Here is a 26414-nt window from a genome sequence, read left to right as displayed (position 1 = left end):
GTTCTTTTACATTGGGGATTAAATATTCTTTAAATAGATAAATTTATTCAAGGTATATTATTATGAAAAATAGATATCATCAGACATCCTGTTATTTTTACATCATTGGATTAATTTATTCCTTTACACTTGCCTATGATTCCATTAATTTGTGTATGACATGAGGATGTATTTGTGTAAGGATCAAACTGCCAGCTCTCACGACCATTGGCTTGTGTCCGGTTGAAATCTAAATAGAATAAAATTAAACAATCTATAATTCCAAATATCTGTCTGCCCCTCCGTCTGCCCATCTTACTGCTATGTTAAGGGGGATATGTGATTGCTGTCCTTTCCTCCATTTCAAATACAGAGCTCCTAGATGCTATGGGAGCAGCCGCTAGTTTTATATAAACTAGTTAGGTTTTTTTGTCTGAAGTCTCCATATTTACTGAACCAATGGGATTTTTCACATAGCTTCACATAGGTCCCGTGATGGTTTTAAGTTTTTTTTTTTCAACCCCTTTTTGCCATATAAGATTAGTGCCCCTAGATGCACTTTGTGCGTTTGTCAATCCATAATTTTTTATGCTTTGTTCCTTAAGGATGTTGTAATCCTTGTTTTTATCAAAAAGACATAAAGACAGTTTATTGTCAAAAGAATGAAAGATGATAAAAGGTGTGTCGACAGATAATCAACTTTCTTTGAACATAAAAGACACTAAAGAGATAAATTTAATTTATTTTACAGAATAAAAAACTTATTTTTGTTCAGTAAAAGTATATTTGTGTAATTTTCGAATTCTTCTTAAATAAAATTGCGCTTCTTTTTAAAGATAAAGATTTTCGCAATTTAAAAAAAGAAAATGTATATTTTTGTGTATCACATATTTAGTGTTAACATCCTATTTTCCTTCAGAGCTGGATCTTTAAATGTGTAGCCGTTGGCGTGGCTGTAGCCGTGGCCGTAGTCATGGCTGTAGTTGTAGCCACACTTTAGCCACACTAATGGACTGTGGTCACTTTTAGCGTGGTTAACCACGCTACGACTACGACCACGCGTTGTCAATATGATTTAAAGATCGCATTTTTTTTGTGACCACGGCAACGCGTGGTTAATATGATTTAAAGATCGCTATTAGGTTGGTGGCTGTAACTCTGACCACGACTACGGCCACGGCTACGCTTTTAAAGATCCAGCTCAGGATTCTATTGATTATATCTATTCAAACTTATCAGGAGTATAGGAATGGAACAACAGAAAATTAATTTATTTGATTGGAATTGATAATTATACACACACATCTAAATAGTAATTTCTTTTATAAAATAAAATTCTATGTATATACTATGCAGACAATTATATGATAGTCTAGCAGCAATAGTGTATTTTTATAGAAAGAACAGTAAACTGTAATATATAATCAGACAAAATATCTATGTCTTTTTGAGTCTGCATTTGAAAGTCTAAACAAGAGGGTGATGTCTTGAACAAGATTCTCCTATTTGTAATATTCTGCTGTATAAAGTAGTAAGGTATTTTGAATGTAGCTTACAATTTTGATAATTTCCAAACCGATTGAGTTCCCCATTTTAGAAAAGCTTAACATAGGTGCCAGGAGGGTTTTAGACTATTAGTCCGTCTTTTCCCAATCCTAGATGCTTGGGGCGCAACTGCATGTATTATTGTATGAAAATATAAGTTTAATAAACATGCTTTCTCCCTACTATTCTATATCTTTTTACCTTGCTGTATTGGAAGATGAAAATTGGTTCTGTGCACCTTTTCTAATTCAGTCAGAACTTGTGCACTGCTGCTGCTGCAATTCCCACGTGGCGCTGTGACATGCACTGGCCCACAATTCCGCTGCACATTATTATGTTGTTTGTGACCGCTAGGTGCACCACTTTGTATTAGCTGTCTTCGGTCAGACACAGACAGGGGTCGGTTGTTCATGTGTCGAATTTGATAATCTGAATGTGATGAAATAATCTTAAAGTCGTCTTCTGTCTCGTCTCCCCTGGTGGTTTGTGATTGGTTGAACTGGCCTCGTCGTTTCGCGCGCTTTTTACTGTTCTCCCGGCTGCTGACTGAGTTGGCAAGCTCCAGCCAATCAAAGGTTGAGGTTGAGTTGGGACGCCTGTGATTGGCCAGACTGTGCTCTGATCTTGAAGTGCTTATTCTGCTGCCTGTTACAAGCATGTATTTTATCATTTTTTAAAAACATTTTGAAGAAGAAAAACGTACTTTTCAAAATTGTATTCAAAATTGTATTTTTGCATTCTCTTATTTTTGTGTCAGTATTTAAAAGTTCAAAATAATTTCTTGTTATTTTATTGAAAATATAGATTAACTTGTCTAAAGTTATGGAATCATTACAATGTAAAGAAGGGTGAAAAAAAGTTAAATGTAATTTTGCAAAATAAAAAATCAAACTTTACATTCTTCAAATTGAGTATATTTTGAAGCTTACATAAAACTTGTCAAGCTCTACATTTATTCAAGGACCTTAAAGGATAAGAAAATCAGGATAAATTGATGCACATAACAAATATTGATAAACAAAATTACCCTGATTATAGATTATAATTTTTGGTTTATAGGTTTTGACATTGCTAATCCAAAAAAATGACAATCAGGACTTAACAAAATTACCCAAGGTTTTTAAGCTTACAATTGAGAAAGCATGCTGACAAAAAACTATAAATTAGGTCACGGCCTGATTTCGATAGTAAAGTAAACAATTTAAATCTTTTAAGGAGAGATAAACATAATTGAAATAAAAGGCATTGGCCATATTTGTCCTATAAAAAGTTATATTTTTACTTTAGACTAGCTACCTGAATTTTATTCTAAACTTTATCTTCTCAACACTTATTTAGCTATTTAATTAGAGTTGATTACGAACTAATGCACCATCCCATAACTGGTTTATTAGGTCTAGGCTTGAAATAGGCCTGAAATAATATTTTCCTACGTTTCCCATCCCTTATCCCTGCTATCATTGACTTTTATTCTAAATATTACAGATTGACTAGAAAAGTTGAAAAGTTGATAAAACTTTGTTATACATAAAATAGTTTGACCCATACTGTGTGCCAAAAGCCTAGTTACATCAGGGAGGAGGGGACTGAGGAACTGTGTAAATGAAACTGGTACCCAAAGTTTTACACATTATCTTATTAGTTAGCCAAAAAACTTTGGGTACTTTTACAGAATTTTGATTGGTTATTTCAAAACTGGTAATGGCTAAACGTTTTGATCAATAATTCTAACCTACATAAGGGGCTATCTTATTTATAATTATTTGGGATATATGTATATCAATTTATCTTCCATTATCTTATCCCTCTGGTACTTTATCTATAAAATAACTCTATATTTAAATTTAAATGTAATGTAGCTGTTAAAAATGAATTTTAATTTTAGATCATAAAGTATTTAAAAACAAGTTAATTGGAAAAGATATAGCATTAAAAAGATTACTTAGATGTTTTTTTTTAATATTTAAAAGAGTTTGCTATGTTGGACATGTAGAAAGCGTCCTAAAATGGAAGCAGAAAATAACTTAAATCTTTTTGGCTTTTGTCATCATTATTCATATTATATGTATATAACTTTCCTCGTTTTGTATTTATTCATCTGAGATTGTATAGTTGTATCTAAAATGTAAAAACAGGGAAACGAGTATAAGACTTTGGGCGTTTGATTATATCTAAAATGTTTATAACTAAACATACAATCCTTTAAAGCTCTTCTAATTAACAAAAATAAAGTTTGTATAAAAAATATTCATTTGTATTATCCTTTGAATGACTGTAAATTACTTATGACACAAAAACTTTGGTAACTTTTATTGGATTTGATTGATTGGTGCCCAAACTGTCTACTCAATAACTTCAATTTGATTTATCTTCGGGATGTATATCGTCCATTGTCTTATCCCTTTATATCCCTGATATTAGATAGCCAATCAGTCTGTGGCTTGTCTATATTTTAGTCTGGTCATCAAATATTACAGAATACAGGGAAAGGTTACAGGAATATAAATTTGGTAGCTTATGAATATTGGATGATAGGTAGGTAACAAAAATATAGAATATAAGCAAAGATTTTCTTATAATTGATTACTTTCTGTTTTTTTTTATATTTTTGTTAACAATTAGGCTAATTTTAAGAATTACATTTATAATTAACCTATTTAATAACATTTATTTTATAGCAAAAGTAATAAGTTGATAAAACAATAGCACCGACTGTCATATAGTAAGTTGTGCAAACAGCTAGAAAACAGCAAAATTATGTAATTATAATGTCAACATATTCAAGTATAATATGTCATTATATTATCAATATGTAGATATCATTTCAGCCATGATCACTTATTAAGGCCATATACATAGTCAATAGCTGATAAAATGCCAACAATTGCCCTAAAATCTACCCCTCTTTTTCAAAAGTAAAAAATGCTATTAAAGACTTTTATTGGAACTATTAAATCGTCTATTATTTAACTATCCCTTTTCCCCTGTTAACAATCTGACCAATGTCTAAATGGTCTGTAATTGAATGGGCATACAAATAAAATGTACATCATCATGCATTTATTTGTATGTCTGCAATTAAGATAGGGAAAATACAATGGAAATTGAATTAATATACAGCCCCAATGATGACAAAATTAACTTTTCTGTAGATTAAAATTATTGGTTAAAAAGTTTGGATACAGTTAGATTTGAAACAACCAATCATAATACAATAAAATAAACGGTTTTCGAGACAATGAATTAGAAACCAAGGTTATTAACACTGGGTCCAGCAATTTAGAGTCCAATTGGTATAATTTATAAGTTGCAAAAATTTAAATTGAATTTCAAAATACATTCCTGTTGAATTTTGTCTCCAGATGGCCGCACTTTTAACAGTCGCCGACTTACTCTTCCCCGAAAGCTTTCTAACTGCAGAAATTGAAGAGGCTGACCGCGTTATCCGCGAATAAAACAACGGTTTGGAGGCGGACTTTTTCATGGTGGGATTTGAAGGATGGGCGGCGGTATCTGACGGCTGGTTGTAGCTCTCTATTTCTACACGGACCTCATTGGGGCGGGAGACAGAACAACGAACACTTGAAGATTTGCGCAGGTTCTAGGTAAATTAAATTAATACAATATAGTCAACAAATAAATATAGAAAGTATAGATACCCAATCTATTGATTCAATAGATTGATCAATTGATCAATATTGTTTCAATAGAAATTATGGTTTGAAAAGACAGATTTGCATAATATCTCTATAAAATTTATATATAAAAAAAGTATTTTCCATGGATAAATCTTTGCTTAGGCCGGGAGATCATATTGTCCAATAATTATGTCTTGAGTATCATTTGATTAAGTCATATGTTTCTTAGCTAGAAATGCCTTTATATTTTGTCTCATTGACCATCCAGGATGATAAATCTATTAATCAAAAGACAAGAAGAAATATAATTGAATAGATACATTTAACATCTAAGTTTTGTTAAAATGTAAGAAGACAAAATCGTATTGCATAAAACCTGAGTGGAGGAATTTGCTGAATTGCTGTTGCGGTTGACAAACATTGTTTCATCATCCATATCACTGTCCTCCTCTTCTCCATCACTGCAGTGGGACTAAAATGATAAATTAAGGTCATTCTAAGGTAAAAAAGGTTTAGCATGGTATTCCTTAAAACAAATGTTTGTTTCTAAAAATAATAGTTGACAAACATTGTTTTATCATCCATTTCACTATCCCCTTCCTCTCCATCACTGCAGTGAGTCTAAATGGTAAAAAAGGTCAATTTAAGGTAAAGAAAGGTTTAGCATGGTATTCCCCAAAACACATGTTTGTATACTATAATAATGGTTGATAAACCAGAATCATCATCTATTTCACAATCCGCTTTCTCCTTTCCATTACTGCAGTGAGACTATTTAAAATAAAGACAATATAAGGTACAAAAGGTACGAAAGGTATAGCATATTGTTATTTAAAACATATGTTTGTATCTAAAAAATAATAGTTAACCCATTAGTAACCACCCCAAGAAATACTTGAAAACAAAAACTTTTTTTAACATTCTCTACTCACTATGGATGATTTGCATGCAAATAAAAAAAAATTTTGTTGTTATGACCATTATGTTAGAAATTATGACTACGATCATAAATTAACGTTTGGATATTCCTGACCCCTTATCAGATGACATGAAGTGGCTCACAAACTGTAAGAAAACTTTGTTTGTTTGTTTTTCTAATCAAAAGAAAACATATAGGTTATACAATTTTTAAGTTACCAAATAAAAAATGGTTTCAAAATTATTTCTTCTCCTAATGGTTTTAAACTTTAAGCTTACAGACAATAATAAGATACATAAATTTTTTTTGAAATATCAGTGATAAAGGAACAATTACATCTTTCTATCATTATTTCTAATGTTTCATTACATTGTACTTTTAATTTTTTCTCGAAAAATGAATAATTAAACTTGCGCGAAAGTATTAACGTGCATCTGACCAATTAGATTGACCAATCAAAGATGAGCTACACTATGCCCCGCCCATAATTTTACCCCTCATCTTCTCCTTACCTTTATAAAGTCATAAAGTTTTAAATATATCAATTAATGATACATATCCGGTCCTTTTGTTGTTTCAGCTTATAAAATATGACTGACCCCTCCCAGTTTTCTTCTAGAGTGTAAAGTTCATGATAATTAATCTCTATAACCCTTTTTTATTTCCCCACCCCTCCCCCGATTTCATATGTTGTTTGTTTGGGCAATAAAACATGTTGACTAGTGCTTCCTGCCTATATAGGGATAAAGGGAAATGTATTTTGAATAATAACTATTTAGCTTTAACTTGATTTTCAGGGGGCCAAGCTCCGACAAAATAAATGTTATTATTTTAAAAGTTACTTATGTATAAATCAAAATTTTATACTTGTCCTATCTGTCAAAAATTTTTTTTGTTAAATTTTACACTTTGAAAAATCTATTTTAAAAGAGGTAATTTCAACATTCAATTGAAGATATAACTTTTGCACCATAATTTATTTCTGTTATACTTGCTTTGAAAAATAGTAGAATTTCAAGTGGTTAGATCACTTACTTATCCCTCTTTTCCAATCAGCATGAAATTTTACTCTCTCGCCTTTTTACAAAAGCAAAGCTTTAATACAATCAGGGTTTTTACGCTTGATTGTCAATCCATATGTATGTCCGTTTCAAAAAGCTCTTATAATTAACTTAGGCATGTTAGAATTGTCTTATTGATTTAAACTTGGCATGATGATCGATTTACTTCAGTACATTTAGAAAGTCCTATAAAAGCAAGTTATTAATCTATATTTTTTGTGTGTATTCATATGTATGTCTTGTCTTGTAAAGCTTCGCTTCTTTGGATGTATCCTTTTTACATTATTTTTAGAGCAACACTTTTCTATTCCCCATATCATGTGTTAATAATTGCAATTAAAGTTTGATTCTTAAATTGAATCAAATATTTTAATGATGGAGTATTTCTGAGTAGAAAAAAGTACTAGTAAAACTTTACTTTCTGGTGGCTTTAGTGGATAAACACTTTTAAGTAGGTATTAGGAATAGTTTATGGAATTACGTAATTATTAAAAAGAGAAAGATAAATCAAAATTACTTACTACTTTCAATGAAAATAATTTGTGTTAATAACAAATACTTTTCATATCTTCAATACCATTAAAAGGCATGGTTAATCCTAGACATAGAAATAAAAGATAAATTGTATCTTTTTTTCATCTTGAGAAATTATTTCCAAAATATTATTTACAATTTAAGTTATACATTTTTAAGGCCTGGTCAAACTCATCTTCAAACCTGACTTTAGGGCATAATTTATGAGGGTTTGTATTTATCTCATTTGTAATATTACTACATATACTATGGGGGAAATTTAACCCATGTGTTATAATAAATGCGTAACAATAAAGAATGCTTTTTTCTTCCGTGAAATTTAAAAATGTTCCAACTTTTTTTGTTTTATATTTAAAATTCAGACTATTAGTTGTAATGCCATTGGTTAAAATTTTAAGAAACACCATGTCTTTTGATTTATTTATGGCTATAAAAGTTATTAGCCTCTCAATTTTCAATTTTTTGATTAAGCCCTACAATAAAACATTTAAATTTTAATTAGTTTTTTATTATTTTAATATTTTTAAAGTCTTAAATGAAAGGGATAGCAATAATCTTTCAACATCTTATTTCATTTTTGTGATATATTACCCCTGTCAGTTTTTAGAACCATCTAAACAGAGGCTACTTTAACGTAGTTTTATTGACGTGTGGGTACAAATGGGTTAATAAACTAGAATCATCTCTTCCTCTCCATCACTGCAGTGAGACTAAATGGTAAAATAAGGTCATTCTAAGGTAAAGAAAGGTTTACCATGGTATTCCTTAAAACAAATGTTTGTTTTTAAAAATGATAGTTGGCATACATTGTTTCATAATTCATTTTACTGTCCTTCTATTCTCCATCTCTGCAGTGAGACTAAATAGTAAATTATGGTCATTTTAAGGTACAGGAAAGTTTAGCATGGTATGCCTCATATCATATGTGTGCATACTATAATAATAGTTGATAAACCAGAATCATCATCTATTTCACAATCCGCTTCCTCTTTTTCATCACAGCAGTAAAACTATTTAAAACAAAGACAATATAAGGTACGAAAGGTATAGCCTATTGTTATTTAAAACATATGTTTGTACCTACAAAATAATGGATGATAAACATTGTTTTATCATCTATTTCACTATCCTCTTTCTATCGATCACTAGAGTGAGATTAAAATGGTAATATAAGTGTGTAAGGTTTAGAAAGATTTAAAATGGTTTATCAAGTGGAACATTTTGTTTTTTTAAATATTCAAACTTTCATGATGTATAATGTCTTAAACATATAATCCACATTGTTCTAATGTTAACCATTCCCAAAGTGATACTAAAATAAACTTGTTAAGTAAAAAAAAACGTTTTCTAACATAATTTTATATTTACTTGAAATTACTAGATGTAAAAATCTTTTTATGAAACTTTTTTGTTCTAATCTTTATTTCAAAACCTGATCAAATATAAAGATATTAGATAAGCTCATTTCTCCTTTGTGTTCTACATTTTATAACTTTTTACTCAGAATTTAGTAAAAATCATGCTGTAATATATTATACTTTCTGTTACACACTAATAAAGTTATATTATGGTCTACAAAGTCAGGACAATATCATAGAACATAGAAGTTAGAATTCAATTAGTAAAGGAAATTTTTATCTATCTGTCCTATTAGGTCTCTTGTTTGAAAAGAAAGCTTCATATTTTACTTAGATATTTTCTTAAAGATAAAGAATTAGCTAAGGGAATAAAATCGTAACATTAACCCCACCCAGGGAGTAAGGGAGGCGACAATGGGCAATTAATTCAATATAAGAGTTATCAAAGAAAGGGCATGAAATCCAGTTTAATCCAATAAATTTGTAGGAAATTATAAAGGGATTGTTAATTGAATAATAGATTTCCATAGCATCTTGTAAAGTGAAATCACAACTTGTTTTTAATGAAATATATTGAGGTTTTTTGGTGTGATTTTTATATTAAAAGATTATTGGACCCGGCCAGCTGCTAGCAAGAATATGACTGCTCCTTTTTATTCTGTTTATTTCCCTTGCCCCCACCTCCCTTCTCCCTTCTCCCCGTCTGCTACATTCCAAACTAACACAACGAGTTTTTATTTCCCTTCCCCCCACTTCCCTTATCCCTTCTCCCCGTCTGCAATATTCAAAACATACATAACGAGTAGCGGCATTCTATGCGCAAGTCCTTAAACTCAGTCAGAAACTGCTAAATTCTTGCACATTCCCTTTAAGCCAGTCCCCAAAGTCTGAGACTCCTAAAAATTGAATATTCGATCCATTGTCCCCTCCCTTACTCCCTGAACCCCACCCCAGAAAAAATATGCTTTTAGATTTAAATTTTGTATTTACTTTGTATTATTATTTAATTTATTGGTCTATTATGAAGGACAGAAATTTGTATAATCTGGCCAAATAAAAATAGCCAAACTAGATTCTAATCTAATTTATTCAATCCATGTCTGAGCCAACCCACAATATATAACAATGTTATAAACTAACTTTTGATGTAAACTGTTTTACTTTAGTCATAAAGGTCCAATGTATGTAAGGTGTTGGAGGCTAAGAAAAGGGAAGTTAAGCATTATTTATGTGTCATACACCACAGTAAAGTTAAACTTTTTAGACGCAAGGCTACTCTATGTTTAATTTACTTGTCCATCCATCAGTCAGTCCTTAATGCTACGGACGAAATGTTATTTTCTCTACTGCTATTGTCAATAACCAGCTGAAGTTTTCCGTAAAGATTTGTAGGTCAATTTTTTGTCCCTCAGTCTGTCTGTCCTGCTTCAAAAGACATAAACCTTATTTCAAAAGGTTTCGTGATTTTCTTCTATTGTTCTCTTCTTTACTATTATAATTGAACATCTAACGCATTAACTCATTGTGTTTGTTAATCCATTAAATTATGATTGTATTATGCTTCACTACTTATGTATGTTGTCATCCTTGTTTATAAACCTATTCTACTCATAAATTAACTTTATATAACTTGCTTACATCACAAAGTTACATATCAAAAATAATTTAGTTAGGATGCATAATATCCAAGAATAGTTTTTGTGTGAGGTTAGTTTTGTAAGCTATACAAAATGCATTAGTTTCTACACTTAATTTTTATTGTCTGAGAGATCAAAGATATTGTTCATTTTAAGATTATAATTGATTAGCATTTAATGGATATAGAATATATGTGGATATTATGACAAGGGGAAATTTTTCGTCAATTTAGGTGGCTAACATGAATATCACTTATTGGTCAATTCGGTCATCCGGCCACTAGGAGGGGGGTGGATAAAAGGGATTGTTATTTTAGCCAATTGCAAGTTTCACTTTATTAGAGTGCAAGATAATCTGGTGTAAGATCCAAATAATAATAAATCCATTTCATTAAGAATATCGTAAAGAAAATATTCTCTTTAGAAAGGCAAGATGTCTATCTGTGAGTCTGTCTGTTCGTTCTGACAATAGATCTCACTAACCACTTTAAAAATTTGGTTCTTCTTGACAGTTAAGCTTGGTAAGGAATTTATCTTTAAACTCTTTTTATTTCTAATCCTAAATTTAAAAGAATGTCAACAGTTTATTATTAAAATTTTACTATTTTAAGCCCTAAAATCCTAATTTATTAATTCTTCATGGTAATGTGATTAGAAGTAACAGAGAAAATTATCAAGCAGCTTTTACATTGATAACACACAATTGAGTTGAGTGTGCAGCATGATTTGAAAAGTGAAGTTGGAGCAGCTGTTATTGCATTTCCAATTTCCATATGAATGGACAGGTTCAAGGTAAATATTCAATACAAAATTACATCCACACTGGATTAGAGATAAAGAATTCATAATAATAAATTCAAGAACAATATTTTAAGTATGGCTTTGAAACTCATGAATATCCGCTGGATTAGAACTGGTTCTCAGCCTATCCAAAAAATCAAGTAAAGCATATGAATGGACAGGTTCAAGGTAAATATTTCAATACAAAATTACATCCACACTGGATTAGAGATAAAGAATTTATAATAAATTTAGGAATAATATTTCATTATGGCTTTGAAACTCATGAATATCCGCTGGATTAGACCCGTTCTCAGCCATTCCAAAAATCAAGTAAGGCATATGAATTGACAGGTTTAAGGTAAATATTCAATATAAAATTACATCCACATAGAATTAGAGATAAAGAATTCATAATAAATTTAAGAATAATATTTTCAGTATGGCTTTGAAACTGATGAATATCCACTGGATTAGAACCAGTTCTTAGCCATTCCAAAAATCAAGTAAGGCATATGAATTGACAGGTTCAAGGTAAATATTCAATACAAAATTACATCCACACTGAATTAGAGATAAAGAATTTATTTAAAAATATAGAATAATGAATATGATTAATTTCTATGTTATTATTGGGATATCAAAATCTAATAGCATATACTCATAGATCTCATTTTGTTGGATCACCAAACCAAATCTTGCTTTATTATATTCTTGATTTTATGTTTATACAACCTACAGACATTTAACCCTTTGATTGCACCATCCTTTTCTGGAAGGCCTAACTGTGCATAGTAATGATTTGCACCTGTTTTGTGCGAAGGCATTTCCTAACTATTGATTGCATGCACATTAAATAGCAGCATCGAGTGAATGTGCTGATTGTTGTGTCACAGTCAAAGCTTATTAGTCTTTGTTTCATACATATACAGTTCATCAATTCTTAAGGCTAACTTTTTCTAAATTCTGCACTTCTTGAATGTACTTTCAATAAATTTTTACTTCTAATACATTAACACCTGTCCTTGAAATGCACAAGGCTACTTTTTATTTCACATTTATTCCCAAGTACAGAGAAAAAAAGAAAATGTAATGCACTTAAGGATATTAATAATTGTGATTTGTCTCCCATTGAAAGGATCCATTACCAGCCATCCTGGTGGCCATTTAGTGTCCAGATATACCTTGTTATTGCCAGCTAAATTGTGACACACAGGTATAATAACACACAATACACAGTCCATTTAATCCATTTGCTATATTTGTTGTTCATTTATCATTTCTGGTTGCAAAGGTTTCTGAGTTCAATTTCATAATTATTTATTTTATTACAACAGGCATAAGACATGATGAAAAATTCTATATACAATTTATAATTGATTACTTTGAGTAGATATTTAGTTTGGTTTAAATTTTGAAATAAATGTTTTATATTTTAAAAAGGTTTCATATTCTATAATAGAAAGTAGGTGGGTTTTATTATTTTAAGCTTAAGATCTCGGAAATAGATCGTCTTAAATGATTGTGCTTTTCTTAGAACCTTGATAAATGCTATCGGTTGGTTTTAGGCTGTTTTCTGAAACTTTCCCCATGTCCCTTTATATTTTGAATTGGTGTAATTTCTGAAAAGAGTATTTTTGTCAAATATACAACTTTATTTTCCAGCATATTTGTATATTTTTTTATCAATATTGTCCTTGTTTTGCCTAATACTTTTCCAGTCTACACATTGTGTATCTATATATTGTAAAGAGGTGTAGTTCATCCTGGAATTGAAAAGCTAGGTGTCACAAAAAGATTAATTTATTTCATTGGCTACCACACATCTCACAATAGAACAGAAAATGTTTACTTCCAGAGAAAATAAATTTAACCCTAGTTTTGTGAGAAGAAAAAAACATACAAGCACATTACATAATTCCTTACAGCATAAAGAGGGAGGTCATTTTCTAGTAAATCCCGTAAAGGTGTGTGTTATAAGGCCTAAAAATAGTAGTAGAACGATAAGGTGCTCTATATATTTGTATTCCCTATTGAATAGAACAATAGGGAAGAAATTTTTTTTTTTTTTTTGATAACCGTACCTGAAATATCTTTAAAAAATACGAAATTTCTATCAAACGCTTTGTTTGGCTCAAACTGACAAAAATAAAAAAAAATATAATTATAATAATAATGTTTTCTATAGGTACAAGGTAAAGGTTAAGAACAATCTATACCATTAAACAAAGGAAGAAGTCATTCTTTACAGGTTGATTTATTATAATTATATTTTTTTTTATTTGTGTCAGTTTGAGCCAAACAAAGCGTTTGATAGAAATTTCTTATTTTTTAAAGATATTTCAGGTACGGTTATCAAAAAAAAAAAAAAAAAATTTCTTCCCTATTGTTCTATTCAATAGGGAATACAAATATATAGAGCACCTTATCGTTCTACTACTATTTTTAGGCCTTATAACACACACCTTTACGGGATTTACTAGAAAATGACCTCCCTCTTTATTCTTATAAAAGTACTTTAAAATCAAACTTTATTATGTAGTATGATTTTCTAGTACATTATTTCTATTATATATACTTTCTGTATATTGTTTGGTTGTCTGACTGTCAAATGTTTTGAAAGATTGATTTAGTAAAGCTTCCTTTGGGTATTATCAGTCTTGAGTGTTGTACTTTGTAAGATTTTTGTTTGAGCAATATTGAAAAACACTATTGATTTAAAACCTTCTTAAAGAATTCCTTTATAGATTAGAAGATATATTTCAAACAGAAATTTTTCCCCCTTTTTTAGTTTTAATTAACGATTGGCACGATAATATAGGCATACAATACTTTAAGTTAGATACAAACATGCTACCTATTTTTAAAAAAAAGGCTAATATGATTATGAAGGTAACTTTCTTCAAAGTTCCTTGTTTTAGGCTATATTGAGTACTGGGAAGCAAGGTTAGAGCAACGCAGGCGTATGTAGAAAAAATATCCTTAAATTACCTGATAAAATCTGATTTGTCCATTCTTATCAATGCACTGTTTGAGTGTGTTGTCTGGTTTCTGTTTCTCAGAGGCGCCCTGCGTCAAGGAGCATGTCAATTAAGCAATTCTTATTTCTTAATTTCTTAGCATTGAAAAAAAATATAATAAGACACTTTTATAATATGTTTAAGATTATACAAGATTGACAATTGAAATTTGACATTGACAAGCAAATAAAGAAGTAAAAAATCTGCACAATTTTAATGTAATAATCGCCGGATTTATCAACTGTTTTAATTAAGTCAAAACTACACAAATTCACAAAAGCTTAATTAGAAGTAAGTTTTTTTGTCTTTTAAGAATGAGTTTTCAATTTTAGTAAAAGTTTTAGGCTATTTTTTTATTTTTTTAAATACTAAATTGACCAGCCTTCCTTTTTAGACTTGCCGCTCATAATTACCATCTTTACCGATTTTCTATTTTTCACCACGTCAATAATCATCCTAAAATTAATAAAATTAAAATTTTAAAAGATTTAATTTATTTAATATTTTTGTGACTTGTAAATCTTCAACTTTTATCAATTCATATGTTTTTCAGTCTGACTATCTGTCTGCTTGTCTGTCTATCTGCCTTTTTAACTGTCTGTGTGTCTGTCTGTATGTATGTTTATCTCTATTTATATATGCCTGTCTTTCAGTGTGGCCGTCTGTTTGTCTGTCTATCTGCCTGATTGTATGTATGTCTATTTTTCTTTCTAACTGTAAGTCTGTCATCTAAATCATCTGTTTTTACCTCCAAATATTACTTCTATCGCTATAATCAGAAGATCCTCCAAGAACTTTGCTCCACGCTCTAAAATAAATAAGAAAATTTAACATTTTTGTTATGACTTAACATTAGCATTTAATTGTACAAGGATGAAAAATAGCATTAAACCGAGATCAAGATAATACTGCTGAAAATTTACTTTTAAAATTGTATTTAATCTTTGTAAATAGTTATATACATAACAGAATAAACTATTTTTTGATGATTTTACTTGTTTTCCAAGCTCACACTCCAAATAATGTTTTCTTAATTTCCTTTATTTCCTTTTTTACTCAAACTTTGTAACACACAAAAATTGCATTTTAAAACAGTCCAACTCAAACAAAAGTTAAAATTTCACAGTTTTCTTATTAACAAGGATAGATATGTCTGTAAGAAGAACAGCAATATAAAAAAAATTGCCTTTAAAAAAAAAGATGTTTTGTCACTCATTCCTATTTTGGACCATCGAACACCTTCCTCCCTTATTTCCAATGTAATAATAAAACTGTTTCTAGTCACACTGCAGGGAATAAAACCATGCGGTACCCTAACCTTGCGGGGTATTGAACCTGACCTAACCTAACATAAAATAGGCTTCAAAGATTCAATTTTTTAAAGATTATTTGTAGTCTTAATATTCGGGAAACCGCCAAATTTATAGTAAAAGTATCTAATAAAATTGTATGTATGTAAGAAAATTTGAAAATGACTATTCTCTTTGATGCTGTAATTCCAAAAATATATTTTCTTTTATCTATTCCACCAAAATTTAGGCGACAATCAAGGAGGGTGGGGATATTGGACTGTAAATTACACTGATACCCAAAGTTTAATAACTACGTTGGGTGCTTTTATTTAATTTTGATTGGTTGGCTCTAAACTTTCAGTGTCTTAACTTTTCAACCAATAATTTTAATCTATAGAAAGGGTTATATTGTTCATCATCATTTGGGATGTATATCAATTTATAATCCATTGTCTTATCCCTTAAGATCCCAGTGCGATTCACACGTCTTATGTTAACTTGATATTTTGATGTATGGTTTTATACATAAACAAGAATAATTAATTTCCTAAGTAGCGCATTAGAGAAGCAGAAAAATGTAAGAATACAAAACATTAAACCAGTTATTTGAATCAAAACAGGAAAATAATTAAGTAAAACAAATATATGGTAGAATAAAATAAACTATATAAAAATACATACAATCACGAAACCTTGTGGATATACGTACATATTAACATATTCTAAGTATAGAGTAGCCGACTTACGAGCAAGAACATATATAATCCATAGAATTAAATCTTTAATTATTTGTTTACTTACAGGATTGAGAGAAAATACTTTGGCGGAAGGTTAAAAACCAATCTTTTTTTGCATGACTTTTGTCTAGAAGTCTTTGTATTTGCTAATTAGTTTAAATTATTTAATTCTTCCAAGAATTTCCTAAAATTATTTAATTCTTCTTAGAATTTGATAGAAGGCTCCCATTTACGTAATGTCCTTGTTAAAATTGATCACTTATGCAAGGGTATGCTCTCAACAATGGATATAGGATATACCTGGAGATATTGACAGGAGAAAACTTGTATTCAATTTAGCTTGCTAAAGTGGACCTTATTTATTGGTCAGTAGGTTCATTAGAAGAGGAGGGATGGGGTAAAGGTGGTGTAGGTTGGATATTATTATTTTAGCCAGCTTGAAGGTCCACTTTATTATAGAGTACATGATAATCTGGTGTAAGATCCAAGTACTATTAAATCCAATGCTCGAACAAACTTATTTGAAAAGAGCATATTCAATGAATTTGAGCACTTTTATAAATCTTTTAATTGGCACTATTTGAAAATAATTGGTTACCAGCGGAAACGCATACTTATTCAAATATAAATTTTTGTATTATATTCAGGGATCTAAAGGGATAAGACAAAGGACGATAAATTAAAAATCATCCCCAGTAATGATACACAAAATTATCCCTCATGTTAATTATCCTCCTGAAATAACCAATAATCAGCTAAAAACTCCAGGTACTTAATCTTCAGAAGGGCAATTTAGTACTTCATCATTGGAGATGTACGTACATTAATTTATCGTTTATTGTCTTTCCCCTTGAGATCACTGAAAAAGAACCAAAATGTTTTTACGCACAAATAAAACGAGAAAAAAATTGTAGATAAAAGCCAATAAAAAGGGGAGATAATGTAAAAAAGAGAAAATAGAGAGCCATAAAAAGATTGATAGGAACCTACCATCAGGGATAGGAATAAGGTTTTCTCGTATTCATTCGAATTCGGTGGATAGGAACCGGTTCTCATCCAAACGAAAAAACTATGTCTAGCATCATATTATATCCAGCTTTCTTCGAATATAAAAATGTACAATCATAAGATTAAAACCAGTTTTTTTAGCCCGTGCCTTCGGCACCTAGGGGATAAAAAATCTGGTTTTAATCTTATAATTGTACATTCTATATCCACAAAAAGCCGTTTATAATACGATGCGAGAAATAACTATTATATAACAAGGATAACAGCGTCCATAAAAAAAAGGGAAACTCAATAAATACTACAGACAAACAAACATTAATCCATTCCCCCAAAATGTAGGCGACAATCAAGGAGGGTGGGGATATTGGACTGTAAATTACACTGGTACCCAAAGATTAATAGCTACGATTGGTGCTTTAATTTAATTATGATTGGTTGGCTACAAGTTTGCAATGTCTAAACTTTTAACCAATAATTTTAATCTATAGAAAGGGAAATATTGTTGATCAACATTTGGGATGTATATAAATAGGAATAATTTTTATTAAAACACGGATGACAGCATCCACATAAAAAAGTGAAACCCAATAAATCTTACAGATAAACAAACATTAAGAAACATAAGAGTGCTTTCTTTGTTTTACCTAAATGTCTAAGGAATTATCAGGCAAGATTTAAAATCGAAAGGACAAATATAACACGCCTAAATTAACCATGAGTACTGTCCGTATAAAAGAAATAGGATGTGTGTCTGTTTGCAGCTTAAAATATCGCTAAACACAGAACCGATATGGTTCTCCTTTACATTGAAGATCCTAGATTTTTAACTATTTTGGAGAACGTTATCCCAACCCGTCAAGAAAAAGTTATATTAAGAAAATTGTTTCAAAGATTTTTATTCCTTTTCTAAGTGAGAAAGAAATGCAGTTGTAAAAGTTCTTATCGAATAATGCAGAAAAAAACTACGTTTACATCCATTAGCGGCGTAACTTTTTAAATATATAAATTTCAAAAAGTCTAAAATTAATATCCTTAAAAGAAGCTTTATATTCTTAATACGTCATATCTGCCCCAACTAGAAGTGTTTAAACTTTTCGCCCAATAATTTTATTGTAGGAGTAATTTTGTAAATCAACATACGGTATGAATTTCAATTTATCTCTGGGAATATAAGAGTTATAGAGATGCTACTCAGCATCTAAAATGCACAAACAAAAATGATTTTCCTCGCAGTAAGATTATAATTCTCAACTTTTACTTTTCAATAATGTTTTAATTGGTTATTCATAAAATAAGTAAAACAATAGAGGGGGCATGAGCTATATGTATATTTATGAGGTGTGGACATTGTCCCGATTTTGTATTGGGTTTTTGAAAACAGCAAAAGTGTCGAAAACACAGCCAAGACCTTCAAAAGAACAGAAAGCAATTTGGTAGCAGACGAAAAGGGTCTCCGCGACTTGGGCCAGTTATTTGTCTGGATTATGCATCTAATATAAAATTTATTTTCAGTTTTGCTGGATTAGGAATAGAGTGAAGAAAATTATCATTTATTACAAAAATGAGGGTTGGATTTCTTAGTGCTCGATTTAGAATTTGTGGGAAAGCACTGTAGATATATTGTTAATCTTTCATGGTTTGGTTATGTTTAGATTTTTCTTAATCCTGCTGTTTCAGATAGATGGATGTTTTTTAGTGTAGATTCCCTTTATCATAATTACCCAGAATATAATTGAACTGAACTGCTTTATACCTAAGTAGAGATCTCAGGTGCACTTCGACACCTGCCCTACTTTTCATATATTTTTTTGTGGGGCGGTTGAATATTTTTTCTACAGGGTTGGTAAACACCCCCAAAGATGCTAAAAGCCTTCCCAGTAAGGAGATGTACAAACAGACGGACACAAACCCTGTTACTTTCATATAAGGATTTTCTGTTTGTCCATTCATAATTTCTGGCGCTTCGCGTCTAATGAAAGTTACCATCTTTGTTTTTATGTTGTTTACAAAGAAATAGGATTCCTTGACATGATTTTTTCTGATAAAATTGCATTCAATAATAAAAATAACCCACAAAAAAAATCAAAGAAATATTATTTATGTATAAAAAATGTGTTTTTGCTCGTTCATAAATCACGTATTTTACTATTTTAATTTTTATTTTTTTGCATAATTTCTATTTATTTTTCTAATAATCAAGGGATCTGAATGGATAAGATAATTGCCGATAATTTGATGTACATTTCCGATAATAATACACAAAATTACCCCTTCTGCAGTAATTACAATTATTTGGACACTCAACTAACCAAATAAACCAAAAAAATTTCAATATAAGTTAAGCCAACTCGAATAACAAAACGTTATAATAAAACTTTATGGACTAGTGTAATAAACAGCGCAATGTCCCCACCTTCCCTGTAATAATATATTTTCCAAATATTTTTCTCTTTACACGCGGTGCATTTAGTTACTAAGCCAGAGCAGCAAGCCTTGCATTTGTTTATAACCCCTTCACGTCAAAAATATTGACTTTTTACAAGGATGATATGATCTAAAAGTTAAAAATAATCGAAACTTCTAGGTAAATAAGCAGACTCTTTTAAAAATCGATCCCTTATCGTTAATTTAGGCATGTTAAAATTGTCCTATCAATTTTAAACTTGGCATGATGATGTCCATTTTATTCGTTTGTCTAATATATCTATAGTTTAGACAACTACCTGGATCCCCATGATGGGGACCTTTTTCGTCTGCTAGCAAATTGCTTTTTGCTCTTTTGTAGCAACTTGGCTGTGTTAATATTCCCTACGTTATTGGTTGATTTTTTAAGGACCCAATTGAAAGTCGGTACAGGGTCCTCGGGAAGGGGACAGCCAGTTATTTGACCCCTCCCCCCTCTTTTGTTTTAATCTAATGTTTGTCTGACGGCCTAAATTATAGATATTCCCTATTATGGTTGTTTTCATCCTTGTTGTATTATCAATTTTCCATTAAAAAATAAATAGACAATAGGTAGACCTGATTGGAACACATTTACTATCTTGCACGATATTTCAGGGAGGGAGGAGACATTGGGTTAAAAATGTAACTGTTAACTTAAACTTATAAACTTTGGGTACCAATACTTTATCTTTAAAAGATTGGATGATTAAGTTGAATGCCAACATGTCCCTTGACATTACTGGCGATATTTACTTTAATAGTCACTATTTATATACATATAAAAAGACAACTTTTTGAATCAAACATAGCGTAGAAACTGATCAATGCCCGCTGGATTAGAACCGGTCCTGAGAATTCATGAATGGCGTCGTATTGTAGAAAATTTTCTATGGATATTAAAATAAATATTATAAAATTAATACATGTTTTATTACCACGGGCTTTCAAACAAAGCTGGGATTAATCTTATAATTTTTAGTTTTAATATCCGCGGAAAGCTGTCTAAAATAAGATTCGATCAATACCTATTCCGGTATCAATTTGAAAAACTTTTTATTTACACTTTTCAACAGACAGACGTACAATATGCAATAATTAAAGAGAAGATGCCATATAAAAATGAATGAAAACTAAAATGAATAAATTGCGTGACCCTACTTTGTAAAGATTTACTCTCTTTCTAATAAATTTTCCAGTATGGCTTTGAAACCGATTAACATCTGCTATATTAGAACCGTTTCCCAGCCCTACTGAAAAATCAGCATTGCATCGTATTATAGACAATTTTCCACGAATATTTAAATAGAACTCATAAAGTATTACCATTTTTGTTAGCCTGGCCATTCATTTTATTATCTGCGGAAAGCTGTCTATAATACGATGCGATACATAACTATCATCATTTTATTTTCAACATACTTTCTCCACTTTTAGTGGTGTAGCTACTCTATAACTGTGGTATATCTTTGCCTTATGTCCAAACTTTAAAAAAAACAAGATTTAAGAATTCACCTCTGTACAGTTTTTATATTATCTAAAATACTATCAAAATGTAAAAATTTAAATTCATTCTCGGTGTTTCTATTTAATAGAAGAAAAATAGCCTAAAACCTTCATAGAATAATTTGCAAAAATGGCTGATTATAGATTTATAGAGAAAATATTATAAGTAGATTGCTATATTTCTGTTGTACAATAGCCAAAAAGTAAGGCAAAAAAAAATGAATATAATAGAATTAAAAGGCATTTACCTCATATAGTAATCTGCTTAAGTGCTTACGTATTTGTGTGTATGTAGGTATTTTTATATTTTGTCTGTCTGTGAATAATCGTCAATATCCGCTATGTTTATTTTAAACCTACATCTTTGGGGAGGTGAAGAGATCGAATCTCGTCCCAAAGCTTCAGTTGAGTTTCTACACGTTTTAACCACTAATTGTTATTTACACAAGTGATAATTTTGTGTATCATTATTGGGGTTTACAATAAGTTATTGGATAATTGTCCAACCTTTTAGATCTTTGACTAACAAGACTGTTAGGGGGGGTGGGGGGTTGGAATGAAATTGAAAAGAAATTGTAATAAAAAGAATTGTGGTTTACATATAGATATGAACGTCATGCAATCAATTTTTAGCTTCTTATTTTCTGACACAATATTATAAATGGACAAAAGAAATAATAACAAAGCCTCTTTGAAATATGTAAATATTACTTAAACATAGAAATCACAAAAGGCTAGGAAAAAATTTTACCGCGTGGCTTCGAATTGGATTAACCTCCGCTTGATAATAACCAGTTTTAAGTCATACTGAAAAATCATGTATAGATATGAGGTAGATAGCTGAGTATGCCCAAATTCCAAATACAAATAGATAGGTATACTTCTTTGTACCTACCTAACTAATATTCATGTATATTGTTCTATGTATCTACCAATCTAATTTTCTATCTAATATGGTATGAAAATAATTAGTAAATATCTGTAAGTAAGGTAGATAGAGTAAGCCCAGATTCCAAATACAAGTAGAATTATTGATAGGTATCTTTCTTGTACTTATCTGAGTAATATTCTTGTTAAAGGATCTATGTATCTACCTATATATTTTTCTACCTAATATTCTAAGAAAATAATTGGTTAATACCTGTATGTAAGGTATATAGAGTAAGCCCAGATTCCAAATACAAACAGAATGATGGATAGGTATACTTCTTTGTACCTACCTAACTAATATTCTTGTATATTGTTCTATGTATCTACCTATCTAATTTTCTACCTAATTTTCTGTGAAAATAATTAGAATACCTGTAAGTAAGGTAGATAGAGTAAGCCCAGATTCCAAATACAAACAGAATGATGGATAGGTATACTTCTTTGTACCTACCTAACTAATATTCTTGTATATTGTTCTATGTATCTACCTATCTAATTTTCTACCTAATTTTCTGTGAAAATAATTAGAATACCTGTAAGTAAGGTAGATAGAATAAGCCCAGATTCCAAATACAAACAGAATGATGGATAGGTATACTTCTTTGTACCTACCTAACTAATATTCTTGTATATTGTTCTATGTATCTACCTATCTAATTTTCTACCTAATTTTCTGTGAAAATAATTAGAATACTTGTAAGTAAGGTAGATAGAATAAGCCCAGATTCCAAATACAAACAGAATGATGGATAGGTATACTTCTTTGTACCTACCTAACTAATATTCTTGTATATTGTTCTATGTATCTACCTATCTAATTTTCTACCTAATTTTCTGTGAAAATAATTAGAATACCTGTAAGTAAGGTAGATAGAATAAGCCCAGATTCCAAATACAAACAGAATGATGGATAGGTATACTTCTTTGTACCTACCTAACTAATATTCTTGTATATTGTTCTATGTATCTACCTATCTAATTTTCTACCTAATTTTCTGTGAAAATAATTAGAATACCTGTAAGTAAGGTAGATAGAATAAGCCCAGATTCCAAATACAAACAGAATGATGGATAGGTATACTTCTTTGTACCTACCTAACTAATATTCTTGTATAGTGTTCTATGTATCTACCTATCTAATTTTCTACCTAATTTTCTATGAAAATAACTAGTATACCTGTAAGTAAGGTAGATAGAGTAAGCCCAAATTCCAAAAACAAACAGAATGATGGATAGATCCGAAGCAGGAACTGGGGGTTGTGGCACTCCAATTCTAACAGGATAGGCAAGGTCTGTATTGTTGATGTTGGTTATTTCCTCCACTTGTCCAGCTAGATTTTCTCCTAAATATGACAAATGTTGCTTTCTGCATACTATTGTAAGATTGTATGCTATTTGTATCCCTATAAAAAAAAGTTACAGGACGTCTGTCTGTTTGTTAGTCTTTAGCGAAGGATCTTGCTAATCGCTCTATTGATATGATTTCAGGTCCGGGGAAGGTTTTTTTTCATTAAAAACTAAATAAGAATATAATTGACGTAAATAACCTTTTATTATTTTTAGAATTTGCATATCAAAATTATATCAACATGTAAATTGCATTAAAGAGGGAGGGAGGGGACATTCGATTGTAAATTACAATGGTACCCAAAGTTGTTTATACATATTACCCCGTTTGTTGTCTCAAAAATAATTTTTCGGCAATTTTTTTTATCTCTGATGTTAACCTAATGCTGATATTTTTACACAGTTGTCCTGAACTTTCTAATATCTTAAAGGCCACACAGATATCAATTCATCCAAATACTTTATTAAATTTATGTTATTTTTGTTTGTCTAAAACTTTGGGTACTTAATTTGATAAAGTTTATGATGGATTTACTCTCTTACTCAAACTTTTAAATAATCAGGGATCCTAAGGGATAAGACAATAGACAAGGAATTAATATATAACAGCAATTTTGACAAAAAATCACAAAATTAATGGTCGAAAAGTTTAGACACTGCTAGTTGATGCCAACTATTAAAGATTTTCAAACGTATCTCAAGTTTTAAAGCCAACAAATGAGAAAACGTACTTTGGATACCAGAGTAACTTACAGTCCAATGTCTTCTTCCTCCCCGAAAATAACTCAATTTCTTTGCCAGGACTTTAGAAATAGACCGAAAATTTAACCGCTGAACCGTTTAGATTCTCCACCTTAGGGAAGCTATACATATCCTGATTTCTTAATAATTTTCTACTTTTTTTGTACATACGTAAAATAAGTAGTTGGTGAGCTCACATGCTAGAGGCAAAGCCTACACTCTTCAATTTAAAAAAATTATGACATATAATGTATTTTTGCTTTCAACTATAACTTAATTCCTGAATAACCATCAATTTAAATTTTGAAAATTTGCACTAAGCTGCCAAAATAATGTTTTTATTGGGTGGCTTGATTAATGCCTCGCAGTTTACTTAAACTTTAGAAAATTTATTTTGATAAGGATATAAATTCTTTAAACTTATTTTAGAATTATAAAATATAAAATTAGTAGTGATAATTAAAAATTTATTATTAATAGCACTGCAATTAATCAAATGTTATCTTTAAGTCAAACTAACAGTTAATCTATCTAGCTTTTCAGGAACACTGAAAGATGGGGGGGGGGATTAAGTAGTGTCCTCCGCCCTTTCAAATTTTGGTAATTACATCAGATTACTCCCCTTCCAAACCTTTGAAACCCTAACTTTATACTAGATTTGTACCCGCAGATTAAAGTATAAGAATAGAAATAGAGGGGGCAGGAGCTATATGTAACTCTACCCACCGGGGTGGGGACCCTGTTTCGACTTTCAATTAAGTCTTTGAATATCAGCCCAGTCGCTACAAAAGAACAAAAGCCAATTTTCTAGCAGATGAAAGAGGTCCCCACCACTTGGGTGATGTAGTTGTCTGTACTTATACAGTTATTACCTGCAGTATCACTGTAGAGAGCTGCAGAAACGACAGGGCTGGGAATGGAACTTGTCATACCAGCAGTATATCTATCTATCTAGCTATATACCTGCAGTATCACTGTAGAGAGCTGCAGAAACGACAGGGCTGAGAATAGAACTTGTCATACCAGCAGTATATCTATCTATCTATATACCTGCAGTGTCACTGTAGAGAGCTGCAGAAACGACAGGGCTGGGAATAGAACTTGTCATACCAGCAGTATATCTATCTATCTATCTATATACCTGCAGTGTCACTGTAGAGAGCTGCAGAAACGACAGGGCTGGGAATGGAACTTGTCATACCAGCAGTATATCTATCTATCTATCTATCTATATACCTGCAGTATCACTGTAGAGAGCTGCAGAAACGACAGGGCTGGGAATGGAACTTGTCATACCAGCAGTGACCACCAGCTAAAGCACTCTCTAGCTCTCAGCTGTCTTTCATAACTCCATTAATTCTAATTTCACTTATTTCAATTGTTGTTTTTTTTCACGTAAAGTTTTCACCCTTTGAAAATAAGTTCATTTGTAGATAAAAGTTTATCTAAAGGAACATTTTCATTTTTTCAAGTAAACTTTGTATAAAACTATCAACTTCTGTTCTAATTGGGCTACACTTTACAGTACAAGTGTTTGTGTATGTGTGTTTGTACTGGTATATACGTGTGTATCTGTGTGGTTTGAGAATTGAGTATGTATTGTAATTGAATAAGTTCAAGTTTGAAATTGTTGGACACTTATAGCATTGTAAGTCTGAAAATAAGGAAAACTTTATCGACTATTAAGTTTTTATGCAAATACTAAACGTTTAATTAAATAACTAGAATATTTATTTCCGTAATAATCACAGCAAATAAATTAACCTTCATGTTTTCTTTATAAGATTGGATTTTAATAAATAAAACTTTAAATAATTCAAAGATCCATTGCAGTTTAATTAGAAAAATTATGGATCTTCGAAAGGAAGCAGCTTATGTCTCCCAAAAAGTGGATAAATGTTGCAACGCTTGGCAGAACTGTCCAGAATGACGTCATATTT

The 26414-nt window shown here is 30.6% G+C and overlaps 1 protein-coding gene across 2 annotated transcripts; it reads right to left on the bottom strand.

The window, feature by feature from the left end:
- Positions 1–41: 41 nt before the first annotated feature.
- On the bottom strand, positions 42–26124 carry LOC145314982 (uncharacterized). Of its 2 annotated transcripts, none has more exons than XM_080155082.1 (9): positions 25711–26124; positions 23564–23729; positions 15220–15279; positions 14885–14927; positions 14443–14520; positions 5539–5634; positions 4863–5125; positions 1726–2165; positions 42–229 (listed from the first exon to the last, which is right to left on the bottom strand). In XM_080155082.1, exons 1-9 carry the CDS (start codon positions 25766–25768, stop codon positions 111–113), a joined length of 1323 nt encoding a protein of 440 aa, XP_080011208.1. In that variant the 5' UTR covers positions 25769–26124; the 3' UTR covers positions 42–110. The 2 variants fall into 2 exon arrangements, with proteins under 2 accessions (XP_080011208.1, XP_080011255.1); XM_080155129.1 differs by lacking the exon at positions 25711–26124 and adding an exon at positions 25347–25407.
- Positions 26125–26414: the final 290 nt, after the last annotated feature.

The sequence above is a fragment of the Acartia tonsa genome, chromosome 1 (assembly GCF_053477335.1).
Source record: "Acartia tonsa isolate MP-2025a chromosome 1, ASM5347733v1, whole genome shotgun sequence".
In the NCBI taxonomy this organism is placed as follows: Eukaryota; Metazoa; Arthropoda; class Copepoda; order Calanoida; family Acartiidae; genus Acartia; species Acartia tonsa.
Note: the sequence above shows the minus strand (reverse complement) of the source record. Positions and strands in the feature narration are given on the sequence as shown.

Excerpts from the sequence above, each read along its gene's own strand:
- LOC145314982 (XM_080155082.1), bottom strand. The coding sequence starts at position 25,768 with ATGACAAGTTCCATTCCCAGCCCTGTCGTTTCTGCAGCTCTCTACAGT. Across the intron at positions 14,521-14,884 it reads ATAGAAAATCGGTAAAGATG|GGCGCCTCTGAGAAACAGAA; the intron begins GTAATTATGAGC and ends TCCTTGACGCAG. Across the intron at positions 2,166-4,862 it reads AGACAAAATTCAACAGGAAT|CAGAATAAGCACTTCAAGAT; the intron begins GTATTTTGAAAT and ends TGTAACAGGCAG.